General features: G+C 44.3%; 1 protein-coding gene across 1 annotated transcript in view; it reads right to left on the bottom strand.

Moving 5' to 3' along the window:
* Nucleotides 1–15,594, bottom strand: part of LOC105922430 — an 85,016-nt gene that overhangs the window by 47,450 nt on the left and 21,972 nt on the right. The window contains exons 6-9 of the mRNA XM_036129966.1: nucleotides 10,619–10,881; nucleotides 10,452–10,537; nucleotides 10,188–10,249; nucleotides 7,998–8,236 (exon numbers count right to left, since the gene is read on the bottom strand). Of these exons, the coding sequence (XP_035985859.1) occupies nucleotides 7,998–8,236; nucleotides 10,188–10,249; nucleotides 10,452–10,537; nucleotides 10,619–10,881 (650 nt within the window). The remainder of the gene's footprint in view (nucleotides 1–7,997; nucleotides 8,237–10,187; nucleotides 10,250–10,451; nucleotides 10,538–10,618; nucleotides 10,882–15,594) is intronic.

Below are 15,594 nucleotides of genomic sequence, written 5' to 3'. Positions count from 1 at the left end.
CTCACCGGAAACGAGTCCGACTTACTGCCGGCAATGCGGACCAGACTCTGACACCGGTCGTACAGAGACCTGACAGCCCTTATTAAAGGGTCCGGTACTCCATACTCCCGGAGTACCCCCCACAGGATCCCCCGGGGGACACGGTCGAATGCCTTCTCCAGATCCACAAAGCACATGTAGACTGGTTGGGCAAACTCCCATGCCCCCTCAAGAATCCTGCTGAGGGTATAGAGCTGGTCCAATGTTCCACGGCCAGGACGAAAACCACACTGCTCTTCCTGAATCCGAGATTCGACTATCCGATGGACCCTCCTTTCCAGAACCCCTGAATAGACCTTACCAGGGAGGCTTAAGAGTGTGATTCCTCTGTAGTTGGAACACACCCTCCGGTCCCCCTTTTTAAATAGGGGGACCACCCCAGTCTGCCAATCCAGAGGAACTGCCCCCGATGTCCACGCAATGTTGCAGAGCCGCGTTAACCAACACAGCTCCACAACATCCAGAGCCTTAAGGTACTCAGGGCGAATCTCATCCACCCCCGGGGCCTTGCCACCGAGGAGCTTTTTAACAACCTCGGCAACCTCAGCACCAGAGATGGGAGAACCCGACCCAGAGTCCTCAGGCTCTGCTTCCTCAGTGGAAGACGTGTTGGTGGGATTAAGGAGGTCTTCGAAGTATTCCGCCCACCGACGCACGACGTCCCGAGTCGAGGTCAGCAGTACACCACCCCCACTGTAAACAGTGTTGGTACTGCACCGCTTCCCCCTCCCGAGACGCCGGATAGTGGACCAGAATCGCTTCGAAGCCGTACGGAAGTCTTTCTCAATGGCCTCTCCGAACTCTTCCCACGCCCGAGTTTTTGCCTCGGCGACTAGCCGAGCCGCCTGCCGCTTCGACTGCCGGTACACATCAGCTGCTTCCGGAGTCCCACAGGCCAAAAAAGCCCGGTAGGACTCCTTCTTCAGCTTGACGGCTTCCCTCACCGCTGGTGTCCACCAGCGGGTTCGAGGGTTGCCGCCGCGACATGCACCGACAACCTTGCGGCCACAGCTCCAACTAGCCGCCTCAACAATAGAGGCGTGGAACATGGTCCATTCAGACTCAATGTCCCCCGCCTCCCTCGGGACGTGTTTAAAGTTCTCCCGGAGGTGGGAGTTAAAGCTCCGCCTCACAGGGGACTCTGCCAGACGTTCCCAGCAAACCCTCACAGTGCGTTTGGGCCTGCCCGGTCGGACCGGCTTCCTCCCCCGCCATCGGAGCCAACTCACCACCAGGTAGTGGTCGGTGGAGAGCTCCGCCCCTCTCTTCACCCGAGTGTCCAAGACATACGGCCGCAGGTCAGATGAAACGACAACAAAGTCGATCATTGAACTGCGACCTAGGGTGTCCTGGTGCCAAGAGCACATATGGACACCCTTATGCTTGAACATGGTGTTTGTGATGGACAATCCATGATGAGCACAGAAGTCCAACAACAAAACACCACTCGAGTTCAGATCAGATGGGCCATTCCTCCCAACCACGCCCCTCCAGGTCCCACTGTCATTGCCCACGTGAGCGTTGAAGTCCCCCAGCAAAACGAGGGAGTCCCCAGGAGGGGCACTCTCCAGTACCCCTTCCAAGGACTCCAAAAAGGGTGGGTAATCTGAACTGCTGTTTGGCGCATAAGCGCAAACAACAGTCAGAACCCGTCCCCCCACACGAATGCAGAGGGAGGCCACCCTCTCGTTCACCGGGGAAAACCCCAACGTGCAGGCACCGAGATGGGGGGCAACCAGTATGCCAACCCCAGCTCGGCGCCTCTCACCATGGGCAACTCCAGAGTGGAAGAATGTCCAGCCTCTCTCAAGGAGACTGGTTCCGGAGCCAGAGCGGTGCGTCGAGGTGAGTCCGACTATCTCTAGTCGGAACCTCTCAACCTTGCGCACAAGCTCAGGCTCCTTCCCCACCAGAGAGGTGACATTCCACGTCCCAAGAGCCAGCTTCTGCAGCCGAGGATCGGAACGCCAAGGTCCATTATTTGTCCATTACACGGTTATATATGGAGTTTTGCGCACATTGCACAAAAAAATGTAGGAGGAGTTTAACAAGAAAGGTTTAACCTTTGTAGCCATGTAGCGCGAAAACTAGCTGGGAAACCAAGGGTGTGCCAATTCCCTTTATTTTGCAGGAACATCCAATAAACAAAGTGATGTGAAGTTTTTGAGTGTGGGACCAGTAGTTTGGTGGTTATAGGCCGAAACGCATTGTCCTTTGTTATAGCGCCCCTTAGTTGTTGAGGGTCTGAATTTCTGGGTTTGAGTAGCGGAGCACATTCTGTACATGGATACCTGATTCAACCGTTTCGTTACAAGTCCGCATGGGCCGCACAACGCGTTTTAGTGGAGAAAAATAATTATTTATAATAATAATAAATAATGGAAAAACAGAGGAAAAACAATAGTGTTCTCTGCTCACAGAGCAGACGAACGGCATAGCCGTTCGCCTGTGCTGCGGGCTTGGAACCCTAATAATTTAAAAACACACGAAAAACAATAGGGTTCTCTGCACACAGTGCAGACGAACGGCTTAGCTGTTCGCCTGCGCTGCGGGCTTGTAACCCTAACAAGGACCCAGTCAGAATATTGCGAATGTTTCACTGAAACATGGCTGCAAAATCATATCCACGACTCACGCATCTCTACAAGGCTTTCTGACCTGAAGGGCGATAAGAGCAAACGTGGTGAATTGGTGGTACTTGTGACCGAGAGATCAGTGTTACCCTGAGTTCACCAGTGTTATGTTTTGGCAACGTTCCACCAACTGCTGTTGCCGACATTAAGTGTGATGTCAGCAGCTCAGTTGTAGATAAGCTTCAGACAACACTCAAACGCGTTTGAGGCAATATCGGGGCCCCGTTTCAGAAAGAATGGCCTACTAAGTAGAAAGCAGCTACTCTGAGTAGTTCTACCTCACTCTGCCATACTCAGCATTTTCAGTTTCAGAACAGGTGATAACCAAGTAAGTAATCTCAGCATCCTATCAACCCTGAGTTAAGCGTGAACACAAGCATAAAAAGAAGCCCTGAACAATGTAACAGATAATGTGATTCGCTATGGCAACAGAAGGAAATAAGAAGCCTCAAAGTGTGCTTTTCTCGTAAGGGGGACGGAGGGACTGGCGCCAAGGGGTTCAATCCAGCCCACAGGATAAATCTGAAAGTGAAAAAGTGCAATGAGACATGAAATACAATTTTTTAAATAAACTGCTATTCCTAAATTGTCCACCACGCACTGTTTTAGACATGGAGACAAAAGCCCCTTTGGGAGTCCGGGGTTACGGGTCCCCTGACTCCTGCCTCTGTGCTCGGGGAAGGTGGGTCTTCGGTTCTCCACAATCACTATCAAGCTATTTCCTTCTGGATAATTTTCACCTAAACTAGTGCACTCTCACAAACTCCCACAGGTGCTGGGTCCCAGGTATTAAATGTTCACTTATATACAGAAAGGCTATAATTTATTTATTTACTTTCTTTTACTTTCTTTTTTAGGCATCACATTACACATGTCAGCTTAAATAATAATACATATGATTTAGCAATGGTATCAAGGTGTTACACGATTGTATCTGTTGCTTTATGTCTGTTGGTTGTGCTGTTCTTTTTGTGTCTCTTTCCAGGTGATGGAGCAGACAGAGGACGTTTTATCATTCTCTTCCTTTTATCTCTTCTATCTTTCACCTCTTCTTTCTCTTTTTTTCTCTTCTTGTTTTACTTTTACTCTCCTACTTTCCCATTGTAGTGTCCATATAATTTGAAATTCTCCCTGCAGGAATCACAATAAAGCTATTTACACGCACAAATCAAGCGGAGCATTATGGCGAAAGCTGTTTGCTCCACTTGTGAAAGTAAAATCTGTCGAGCTCTATTTGGCATTAAGATATAAATTTATATTGCCACATTGCTAGACAGGACACTGGGAAAAAAAAAAAAAAAAGACATGGAGACAAAACAATGCTGAGATAGACACAGCTAATGTTTAGTGATTACTACCATACGTCTACTTACTTTTGTACTCGCCTTTACACCCTCATTAGCCAAAATGTTTTTGTCAAAAAGGAGGAAAGTGGATATTGAGTACAGAGTTTTCCAAGAAAAATGGACAGCTTCTTATTTATTTACAGAAGTGAATGGGAAACCTGTGTGCTTGATGTGAATGCAACATGTCTCAGTGTTTAAGGAATATAATATTCAGCACCACTGTGAGACTCAGCATAGTGAAAAATACGACAGCCTGCAAGTACAACTGAGACAAGAGAAGATAAATGAGCTGCTAGTGGGTCTGAAGAAACAGCAGTCTGTTTTCATTTGGAGCTGAGAGGTCAGTGATGCAGCAGTAAAACCCATCTACATAATTTCAGCTAATAGCTATTAGCTAATTAGCTATTTCGTTGAAATAGCTAATGCTATTTCAACGAAATAGCATTAGCATCAAAGCCGTATTACCAAGGGGAGTTCATCAAAACATGCATGCTGAAGGCTGCGGAACTCGTATATCCAGAGAAACGACAAGCTTTTGCAAACATCAGCCTGATGAGGAATACTATTGCAGAGAGGATTTCAGAACTATCCAGAGATTTGAACAGCCAACTGAAACACAAAGTCAAGCCGTTTGTTGCATTTTCTGTTGCAAGTGATGAGAGCAGCATGGGAAGACTTCCATACGGCTTTGAGGCACTTCTGGTCCACTATCTGACATCTCAGAGTGAAAAGCAGTGCGGTACCAACACTTTTTATAGTGGGGGCGGCATGCTGCTGACCTCGACTCGGGATGTTGTGTGTCGGTGGGCGGAATACTTCGAAGACCTCCTTAATCCTACCAACATGTCTTCCATTGAAGAAGCAGAGCCTGGGAACTCCGGGTTGGGTTCTCCCATTTCTGGTGCTGAGGTCACAGCGGTGGTTAAAAAGCTCCTTGGTGCTAAGGCCCTGAATACCTTAAGTGGATGTTGTGGGGCTCTGTTGGTTAACGTGACTCTGCAACATTGAGAAATCACATTCTTAAGCCTCTATGGTAAGGTCTATTCCAGGGTTCTGGAAAGGAGGGTCCGCCGGATAGTCGAATCTCGGCTTTAGGAAGAGCAGTGTTGTTTTCGTTCTGGCCGTGGAACACTGGATCAGCTCTACACCCTTAGCAGGATCCTGGAGGGGGCATGGGAGTTTGCCCAACCAGTCTACATGTGCTTTGTGGATCTGGTGAAGGCATTCGACCGTGTCCCTCGAGGGGTCCTGTGGGGGGTACTCCGGGAGTATGGAGTATCGGGCCCTTTAATAAGGGCTGTCAGGTCTCTGTATGATCGGTGTCAGAGTCTGGTTCGCATTGCCGGCAGTAAGTCGGACTCGTTTCCGGTGAGAGTTAGACTCCACCAAGGTTGCCCTTTGTCACCGATTCTAATCATAACTTTTATGGACAGAATTTTTAGGCGCAGCCAAGGTGTTGAGGGAATTCGTTTTGGTGGCCTTAGGATTGCGTCTCTGCTATTCACGGATGAGGTGGTCCTATTGGCTTCGTCAGGGCTTGATCTACAGCTTTCACTAGAGTGGTTCGCAGCTGAGTGTGAAGCGGCCGGGATGAGGATCAGTGCCTCCAAATCCAAGACCATGATCTTGTGCCGGAAAAGGGTAGAGTGCCTTCTTCGGGTTGGGGAGGATGTGCTACCCCTAGTGGAGGAGTTTAAGTATCTTGGGATCTTATTCACGAATGAGAGGTAGATGGAGCAGGAGCTTGACAGGCGGATTTGTGCGGCGTCTGCTGTGAAGCAGGCGCTGTACCGGTCCACTGTCGTGAAGAGAGAGCTGAGCCAAAAGGCGAAGCTCTCGAATTTCCGATCGATATACGTTCCAACCCTTATCTATGGTCATGAGCTTTGGGTCATGACCGAAAGAACAAGATCCCGGATACAAGCGGCCGAAATTAGTTTTCTCCGTAGTGTGTCTGGGCTCTCCCTTAGAGATAGGGTGAGGAGCTCAGTCATCCCGGGAGGACACAGAGTAGAGCCGCTGCTGCTCCACGTCGAGAGGAGCCAGTTGAGGTGGCTCGGGCATCTGGTTAGGATGCCTCCTGGACGCCTCCCTGGTGAGGTGTTCCAGGCACCTCCCACCGGGGAGGAGACCCAGGGGAAGACCCAGGACACGCTGGAGGGACTATGATTCTCGGCTTGCCTGGGAACGCCTTGGGATTCCCCCGGAGGAGCTGGCCCAAGTGGCTGGGAAGAGGGACGTCTGGGCCTCCCTACTAAAGCTGCTACCCCAGTGACCCGACCCCAGATAAGCGAAAGACGATGGATGGATGAATGGATGGATGGATGGATGGATGGATGGATGGATGGATGGATGGATGGATGGATGGATGGATGGATGGATGGATGGGTGTACACATACGAGGAATTTAATTCTGGATTGTAAAATGCTCACAATGTGCTAACTTATTCAATATTACAATAAACAATAATGCACTTAAACAATAACAGCAATTTGTTCACAAAAACAACCATGCTTTTGTTAAAATGGGACTGGGTAAAATAGAAATAATGTTTATGTTTTTTAAATTGTTATTAAATGTTATCAATAGTGTAAAACATTTCATTTTGCTATTTCTCTTTTATCAGTCATCTCATCAGGAGTGAAATTGCCTTGAACTCAGATGAAAGTTACAATAATAACATAAAACACACTACAAACTGAGTCCACCCATGTTTGATGAGAGAGAGCTAGACATTTTGGATTGTGAAATTCCTTGGGTCATATAAAATTAACAGATAAGCCCCTAAATATTTCCAACATAAAGGCAGAGTGGATGCCAGGCTTAAAATAATTGTAAACAAATTTGTCTTGCAGACAATGAAGTTGAAGAGGAACACTCTGAAGTGAAGGTGTGCTGTTTACGTACCTCTGAAATTATGACAGTTTTCTCTTTAAGACGGAAAATCAGAGATCCTGGGCCCACAAAAAACTGCTTAGTCCCTTATATAGGAACTTTTTTGACCAATCTGTATAATATGATTGAATTTGACTTTGTAAAGTGCCTCGAGATGACATGTTTCATGAATTGGCGCTATATGAATAACATTTAATTGAATGGAATTGAACCCTTTATGACTTAAAATGTCTGAATTCATCGCTGGTATAAAAAGTAACACCATTGACAAGATAGAAAACAAGCTCAGGATCTGAGAAAGGCAGCAGGTCATGTAAAGCCTTTGTCCAGTTATCATGCTCATATGGATCATGCTCTCGGTTAGCTTGCCTCAGAATAGTCCATCACCTTTCTCTTTTGTAAGGTCCCTTTTTCAAGCATATTATGTCTATCACTCACAGCACCACATCCAAATCAGCATTGTAAGCAACAGCTGGAAAATGGCGACTACAGTCCACAATACATTGCAAGATCCCATGCTCTTTCGAGCTCCATTGGAGCAGAGTGAAGAGAGCATAACGTAACAAGCAGCAGGTAGACTATCAGCTAAAACTAGTTTACTTTGGAGGATAACAGAGTAAGCATCACTAAAGAAATAATAGCAGCAAGAGTTACCATCAGTGAATCCCACCTCTGGGGAAGCTGAAAACCATTCAGGTGTACAACTAGCCTACACTTTATGTCCCACAGCATAGAACAACAGCCACTGACTGCCTAGGAAGCCAGGCATAATGTTAGGTTTTTATTGACAAGCAGACATCCAACATAAGATCAGAAGTGGATGATATGATCCAAAATCATCTCTCATTTGAGACTGAAAGAAGGTTTCAATGAAGTAAGCTTTAAATGATAAAACCAGGGTTTTGTTCCCAGGCTAACGGTGATTTTGCTACATATGCAAAACAGAGCTACATAATGTATAATTTACGGAGGTTTCTCTAAACTACTTAGATAGGGTTAAGCGGGTCCCAGAATCTGAGAATTTTAAAATGTAAGATTTTTCTAAAAAGAAAAAAGAAATTCTGTTTGGTTTTGAAGTCATACCTATGGAAAATAAGTCCGAGTTTTCTCTCAACTGGACCACAGCGGTTGGTGCACTTGGAAACACTACAGCGAATCATCTTCCTTTTAGACCTGTTAACACACGTTTGGCAGCTAGAGATCCAGCTGGCCAGGTCTCGACTCAGGCTACCCCAATAGTAGTGCTTTGAGATTTGTCTCTGGCAGATTCCCTGACCAAAGTGGCCCTGGTTGTCATGGAATTGCTGAAGTATTGAATTTACCTGGAAGACATGGCAATTTCGTTAGTTATACCTAAAATCCTTAATCCTTTAAAGATTTGTTCATGTTGCATCTCTTTGTAAACAAATGCTGGACCTGAGGTATGTCTTTCTGTCAAATTGTTATGTATTATTTGCAAGATTACTTTACAGCTCTGTGCCTATTTTCCATCAAACCATAGCAACTTCATGTCTATACAGCTTGAATGTGTAACATACTGCTCAAAAAAGTAAAGGGAACACTTAAACAACACAATGTTTCTCCAAGTCAATCACACTTCTGTGAAATCAAACAGTCAATTTAAGAAGCAACACTGATTGCCAATCAATTTCACATGCTGTTGTGCAAATGGAATAGAGAACAGGTGGAAACTATAGGCAATTAGCAAGACACCCCCAATAAAGAAGTGTTTCTGCAGGTGATGACCACAGACCACTTCTCAGTTACTATGCTTTCTGGCTGATGTTTTGTCACTTTTGAATGCTGGAGGTACTTTCACTCTAGCGGTAGCATGAAAGAGTCTACAACACACAAGAGGCTCAGGTAGTGCAGCTCATCCAGGATGGCACACCAATGTGAGCTGTGGCAAGAAGGTTTGCTGTGTCTGTCAGCGTAGTGTCTAGAGCATGGAGGCGCTACCAAGAGATAGGCCAGTACATCAAGAGACATGGAGGAGGCTGTAGGAGGGCAACAACCCTGTAACAGGACTGTTACTGCTGTCTTTGTGCAAGGAGGAACAGGAGGAGCACTGCCAGAGCCCTGCATAATGACCTCCAACAGACGCCAAATGATCGATCAGAAACAGAGTCCATGAGGGTGGTATTAGGGCCCGACGTTCAAATGTGGGGGGTTATGCTTACACAGTGCAGGACATTCGCCATTTGCTTGAGAACACTAAGATTGGAAAATTTGCAACTGACGCTCTGTGCTCTCCAGAGATGAACGCAGGTTCACACCGAGCACATGTGATAGACCTGACAGTCTGGAGATGCCATGGAGATCGTTCTGCTGCCTGAAACATCCTCCAGCATGACCGGTTTGGCAGTGGGTTGGTAATGGTGTGGGGCAGCATTTCTTTGGGGGGTGCACAGTCCTCCATGTGCTTGCCAGACTGCCAGTATGACTGCCATTAGGTACAGAGATGAGATCCTGAGACCAATTGTGAGACCATAAGCTGGTGAAGTTGGCCCTGGGTTCCTCCTAATGCAAGACATGTGGCTGCAGTGTGTCAGCAGTTCCTGCAAGATGAAGGCCTTGACGCTATACTTCCCCGCCCTGTCCCCAAACCTGAATGCAACTGATCTGGGACTAATCTGGCTCTCGGCAAATGGATTTCGTTCCGCAGAGCTCCACACATTTTGTGTGGACAATGGCTGCGAGCCCCACGCTGGAGGGACTATGTCTCCCGGCTGGCCTGGGAACGCCTTGGGGTTCCTCCTGAGGAGCTGGCCCAAGTGGCTGGGGAGAGGGACGTCTGGGCCTCCCTACTGAAGCTGCTACCCCCGCGACCCGACCCCGGATAAGCGGAAGACAACGGACGGACGGACGGATGGCTGCGAGCCACCACCTCACCAGGAGCATGCCCATGAGTTGTAGGGAGGGCATACAGGCATGTGGAGGCCACACTTGCTACTGAGCTTCATATTGACTTGTTTAAAGGACATTAGATCAAAGTTGGATCCGCCTGTAGTGTTTTTCCACTTTAAGTGAGTGTGGCTCCAAATTCAGACCTCCATTCGTTAATAAAATTGATTTCCATTGATAATTTGTGTGTGATTTTGTTGTCAGCACATTCAACTATTTAAAGAACAAAGTTTTTAATAAGAATATTTAATTAATTCAGATCTAGGATGTGCTATTTTAGTATTCCCGTTCATTTTTTGAGCAGTGTATTAAGGAACCTTTACAGGTGAAAATGTAATACTGAAAAATTTGGCATTGCCCTTTTTTTACCTCCTCTCTACTGCGTGGCACTCTGAGAGGCGGAGACACTCTTGTGTACATCAGCACTCCATCTGAAAAAACACATTTTAACACTTGTTTTATTTTTCTATAATTAAATAATGATGTGCAAATTAGTGATACTATAGAATCTGAATCAGGTTTAATCAGCAAGTCAGTTCATACAACAAGGAATTGGACTCCAGTTTCGCTTTGTTCTCAGTGGGGACATTTAGTAAAAATTTACAAAAGAAGGATAATGTTCTCTCCACTTACCTATTAGACTAAAACGCTTGGCCATTCTTTTTAAAGCTGATCTGCTTCTCTTACCCTGCATAGGTAAGACCCTGGTACTCAAGTACCTGTAGTATGGAAAAATCCCAACAGGGTAACATGAAAATTAAAAATTGCATTGGTCCCCTGTTATTAACCAGCGATTATACCTGGCAATATGGTTGTAAGTCATAAAGCCTGGCTCGAAAGCTGTCCTCCTCCTGTGTTCGTTCATTATCTTGGCAGCCCTGGAGTCTGGGGCAGGGCCTGGCAAACAGTATTGATGTTCCTGAAGCTGTAAAGCTGCTTCGGAGAGACTGAGGGAATGATGGCTGTGGTCCACAACTTCAGCAGTAGCAGCCACAGTAGCTCCATTAAGTTTGTCTTTCCATGTGTTGGAATAACTTAAATTTTCACCTGACTTGAGAGGCACCTGAAAATCAAGGAAAATTACCTGATTTGGTGTTACCAAGCATTTCAAGCCTAAATTTTAATCCAGGTTTTAATTTAAAAACAATTTGTTCTAATATTATTATTCCGTTTATATTTGCCAGAACTGCGTTGTACTCTTACATCCCAAAAATGTAACAATTAAAGACGCAATTTATTGATTAAAGAGTAAACCTAAAGTTGACAGATCTTATCAATCAACATATGATTATTTGATAAGTGGTCATTTTCTTTAAAAAAACAGCATTATCTCTTGAAGAGGGTCTTTCATGAAGGGCACATCATTATGGTTTAACAATGTATTGTGCCAGCTTGAATTGAATACAGAGTTAATAAACAAAATATTGTGGTTTTCTCACACATTGTTAAACCTAGGCATATTTATAAAATATATACATTACTGAATATAAAAATATGTGAAACACTTAGAATTCTCACAAAAGCCCTCAAAATCAACCATACATTTTAGCATTGTGTCTTTTTCTATTATAATTCTTTTGTTGCATAATGCCCTCTGCCTTTCTCTCATTGCATCATTGCCTAGAGATAGAGATAGGGTAAGGAGCTCAGTCATCTGGGGAGGACTCAGTAGAGCCACTGCTCCTCCACGTCGAGAGGAGCCAGTTGAGTTGGCTCGGGCATCTGGTTAGGATGCCTGCTGGACACCTCCCTGATGAGGTGTTCCGGGCACGTCCCACCGGGAGAAGACCCAGAGGAAGACCCAGGACACACTGGAGGGACTATGTTTCTTGGCTGGCCTGGGAACGCCTTGGGAATCCCCCAGAGGAGCTGGCCCAAGTGGCTGGGGAGAGGGACATCTGGGCATCCCTACTGATGCTGCTAACCCCACGACACGACCCCGGATAAGCGAAAGAAGATAGATGGATGACCCCTGACCTATCTTCTTCCAAAACATATAAACAGCTGCATACAGTTAGAAGTCGGTTTCACTCTACCCTGGTTCAAGGTCCACACTTACGTGTTTTCTGTGTGAGACTGTAAAAGTTTTGGTTTGAGATGTTCGGAATACACATCTGCTCTGGTCAGCCGATAGAGCAGAGTTTTAGAAGGAGGTGTGCGGATATGGAGGAGACCAGAGCAGGTAGTTGTCAGGGGGCCAGGTTGTGGCCTAGCCAAGGGTGCAATTACTTTGCCTCTGCTCTGGTTCTCAATAAAGTGCCAGAACGTGATGGAATCACCTTTTCCTTTTATTCAATAAGTAACTGGGGAATCAGTCATTTATTTCCCACAATATATATGTCCACTTTGAGGATGCTCAGCACCACCCTCTTCTGGATGCTGGCCACACTACAGCACTGAAAGGTCTGTCTAAGCAGAAATTAACAGTTAATGGCATCAAACCAAGTTTAATTTATTTAACTATGATTTGATAATCATATCCCTTAGCTCTCAGAAGTAATGACTTTATGGGATTCTTCATAAATAACATTTATTCTGTTATGTCATTTTAATGTGACAAACTGCAACTCCCAGCATGCAACACAGCTTATATGGCTGAAACCTTATCTCATCACCATGGAGACCGACTATAAAAAGCGAAGGCGGACTATTCTGTGTTTTCGGGCAATTTGCCTTGTTGAGGAGACGTTCAGCTGACTCCCATGTTGGGTCCCCCACGTGGCACATGACTATATCCATGGCTGGCTCCAAGCTCCGTTGATCACTTCTCCCCTGTATCCAATCAGGGAGGTCTTGACTTTAAAAATAATGTTTTTAAAGTTGGATCAATTAATTTTTGATCTAACTGGAAGCTCCATTATCTTCAAGAAATCGTCAAGGTCCGCTCGTTTTTGTTTTGGCCAAACAAATCGGGGAAGCGCCCAGATAACGAGGTGTTTTCTGTTCCTCACAGTGAACCGTGCCAAGCCTACCCGAGACTCTAGCTGAAAGCAATGGACACTGGGTCAAGCCGCATCAAGCTCTTTGCTGGAGCAACACAAAGTAACAGGTTTCAACTTTTTTATTTCCCTTTTTCCACCCATAAGGTGGTATTTTGTGCCTGGGCAAAACCTATTAGGGATAGTCTTAATGCTTAAGTACTCGAAAAGGAGTTTAACTGGGCTGAATATTTCCAATCTGCGCATGCATTATAAGTGATTTTTGCTGTGTTGGTTTTGACGATAAACTGGCCACACTGATCAGCTGAAATTAGATTTCTTTTCCATATCTCTTTCCTCTTTTCTCTCTCCCCCCTTTCGGGTTTCCAGTACTCTTTTCAAAGTTTTTCTCTTAACTGGTACTGCCTTATGTTCAGGACCGCCTCCTTACGCACCACACCCAAGGTCGGAGCTCATATGTCGTTATAGTCGCCATCTTGGGTGAGACATCGAGTAGCCTGAAGCAGTTAGCCGTACGCTGTTGTGAAGTCACGCTAGCTTAGCTGCCGTTAGCTGAGTGCTACCTTGAAGCCGTGCCAGAACGAGTTAGAAGATAACTGTGCATGAACATTGCCAGCGGCTAGCTTTGCCAGAAGCATTATCCATCTTAGCTTCAGATCTGTTTCGGTATGCCAGTATTGCTACCTCAGAGCTATTTAGCTGATGTTCTTTCAATGCTGCTACTTCAAAGTACTGACACATAGATTGTGATGGTTAATGTTGTTGTCAATAAGATTCCCAACAAACCGCGAATTGATTAAACATTGCTATTTCTCAATTAGTCCATTTTGATTGACGTTTGTTCTCTTGCATGTTCTATTTAGTAGTATGTATTTTTTTTTTTATTATTTATTTATTTGACAGGGACAGTACAATTAAACATTGGAACCAAACAGGTGACCGATGTCCAAGTACATAAGGCTTGTAGCCATGGGCTAATTTGCAGCCTTCGTCCCTGGTTAGGCTTTTAAAAGGTGTAAGCATTACGGGGAGGGAGGTTAGTAAAAACACACAAATACATAAAAAACAAGAAAAGTTAAAAGAAACAATACAGTACAAGCCAGTTTAGTGTTCACACTTTTGATTGTCTTTGAGCCATTTTTTCAATCTTGTGGAGAAAAGTTTAACATCAGTCTGTGACTTAAGCTCCAGAGGCAAAGAGTTCCATAAATGTGATGCTTTCACTGAGAAGGCGGACTGACCCATAGATGTCCGACATCTTTTAATCCTGCAGTTCCCACTAGCTCCAGCTCTTGTCCTGATTCCTTCATTTGCATACTTTAAAACAAATGTACAGATTACTTCAGGGGCAAGACCATTAAGGCATTTACAAATAGCTTTTAAAAATGAGAAATTTAAAAAATTGTCAAATGTCATCATGTTGTATTTTTTAATAATTTTGCAGTGATGCCACTTTACCGGTTTTTGATCGAATATTTTTAGTGCTTGTTTGTAAAGTGAGAGTAAAGGTTTTAAAACAGACTTTGTGGCCTGGGCCCAAACGATGGAACAATAAGACATATGGGATAAAAACATTGCATGTAAATATACTTGTGCAGCTTGATTTGATACACATGGTCGAATCATTCGAAAGCAATTTATATTTGTCTTTATAGTTTTCGTCATTTTCTTAATATGGGCATCAAATTTCAATTTTGAATCTACAACTACCCCCAGATACTTAAATTCACCAGCCGGCTTTATTTCATGTTGATTAATAATTATTTTGAGTTCATTGTTTGTAATTTTCTTAAGGGAGAAACACATGGAGACAGTCTTGGTGTAATTCAAAGTTAAGCAGTTATTTTGGAGCCACTCTGATAAGATGCACAACTGTCTGTTTAAAAGATCAGAGGCCTTTTCAGGTGTGTCTGCTGTCACATAAATTATTGTATCATCTGCATACATTTGACAGATGGCATCTTTGCAGATGTTTGGGATATCATTTATGTACAAACAGAAAAGTAATGGGCCCAAAATGGACCCCTGTGGTACACCCACATTACATTTTTGGATCCCAGATTTGACGCCATTAATTTTAACGCACTGATATTGTTGCTCAAGATAAGATTTAAACCAACTTAGGGTTTGTTTCGAAATATGTAGTTGTTCCAGTAGTGTTTCCTACTGTTTTATTAAGCAGAATAATTGTTGTAACAGGGAATGTGAGATCAATAAACCCTATCTTATTATATCTTATCTTAAATACCAGTTTAATAAATAACAGCTCGTGAAATCGTAGGTGTTTGTGATCATTTTGAGTCAGAAATTGAATGGTCTCTAAGTGTTACCGAATTATCTCCTTTTGAGTTAATAACTGAATAAACAGACATTTTCATTGGCTTGTGGTGAAGGAGTAAAACTCCAATTATAATAAGTTATCAACGTTTGCTGGACAAGTGTAACCAGTAAGCAACTGGTTAGATAATACTTTTCCAGTATAAATAAGTTCATAACTGCTAATTAATAAACCAGTTAGTGCTAATCATTACAGGCTCATAGCCCTTGATCACAACCATTTGAATTCATTTTCGTTATAGCTATTCTTTGATTTTGAATGATATATTATTCAATTATAATTGCCAATTATAATTAATATGTCATGAGTCAGAAACAGAGGACCCTGAACTCTGCCAGACAAGCAAGGTTAAAATAAAAAAGGTGATTTATTAACAGAGCAAAAAACCAAAAGAGGGCACCAAGCCAAAAAGCAAGGAGGCAGTGTCCAAAAAACTTAAACGATCCACAGCCAACACCCTAAATAAACTGGTCAAGAGTGTGGCTGATCTAATAACAAA

The sequence above is a fragment of the Fundulus heteroclitus genome, unplaced genomic scaffold (genome assembly GCF_011125445.2).
Source record: "Fundulus heteroclitus isolate FHET01 unplaced genomic scaffold, MU-UCD_Fhet_4.1 scaffold_261, whole genome shotgun sequence".
Taxonomy (NCBI): Eukaryota; Metazoa; Chordata; class Actinopteri; order Cyprinodontiformes; family Fundulidae; genus Fundulus; species Fundulus heteroclitus.
This window is presented reverse-complemented; position numbering and strand designations above follow the sequence as displayed.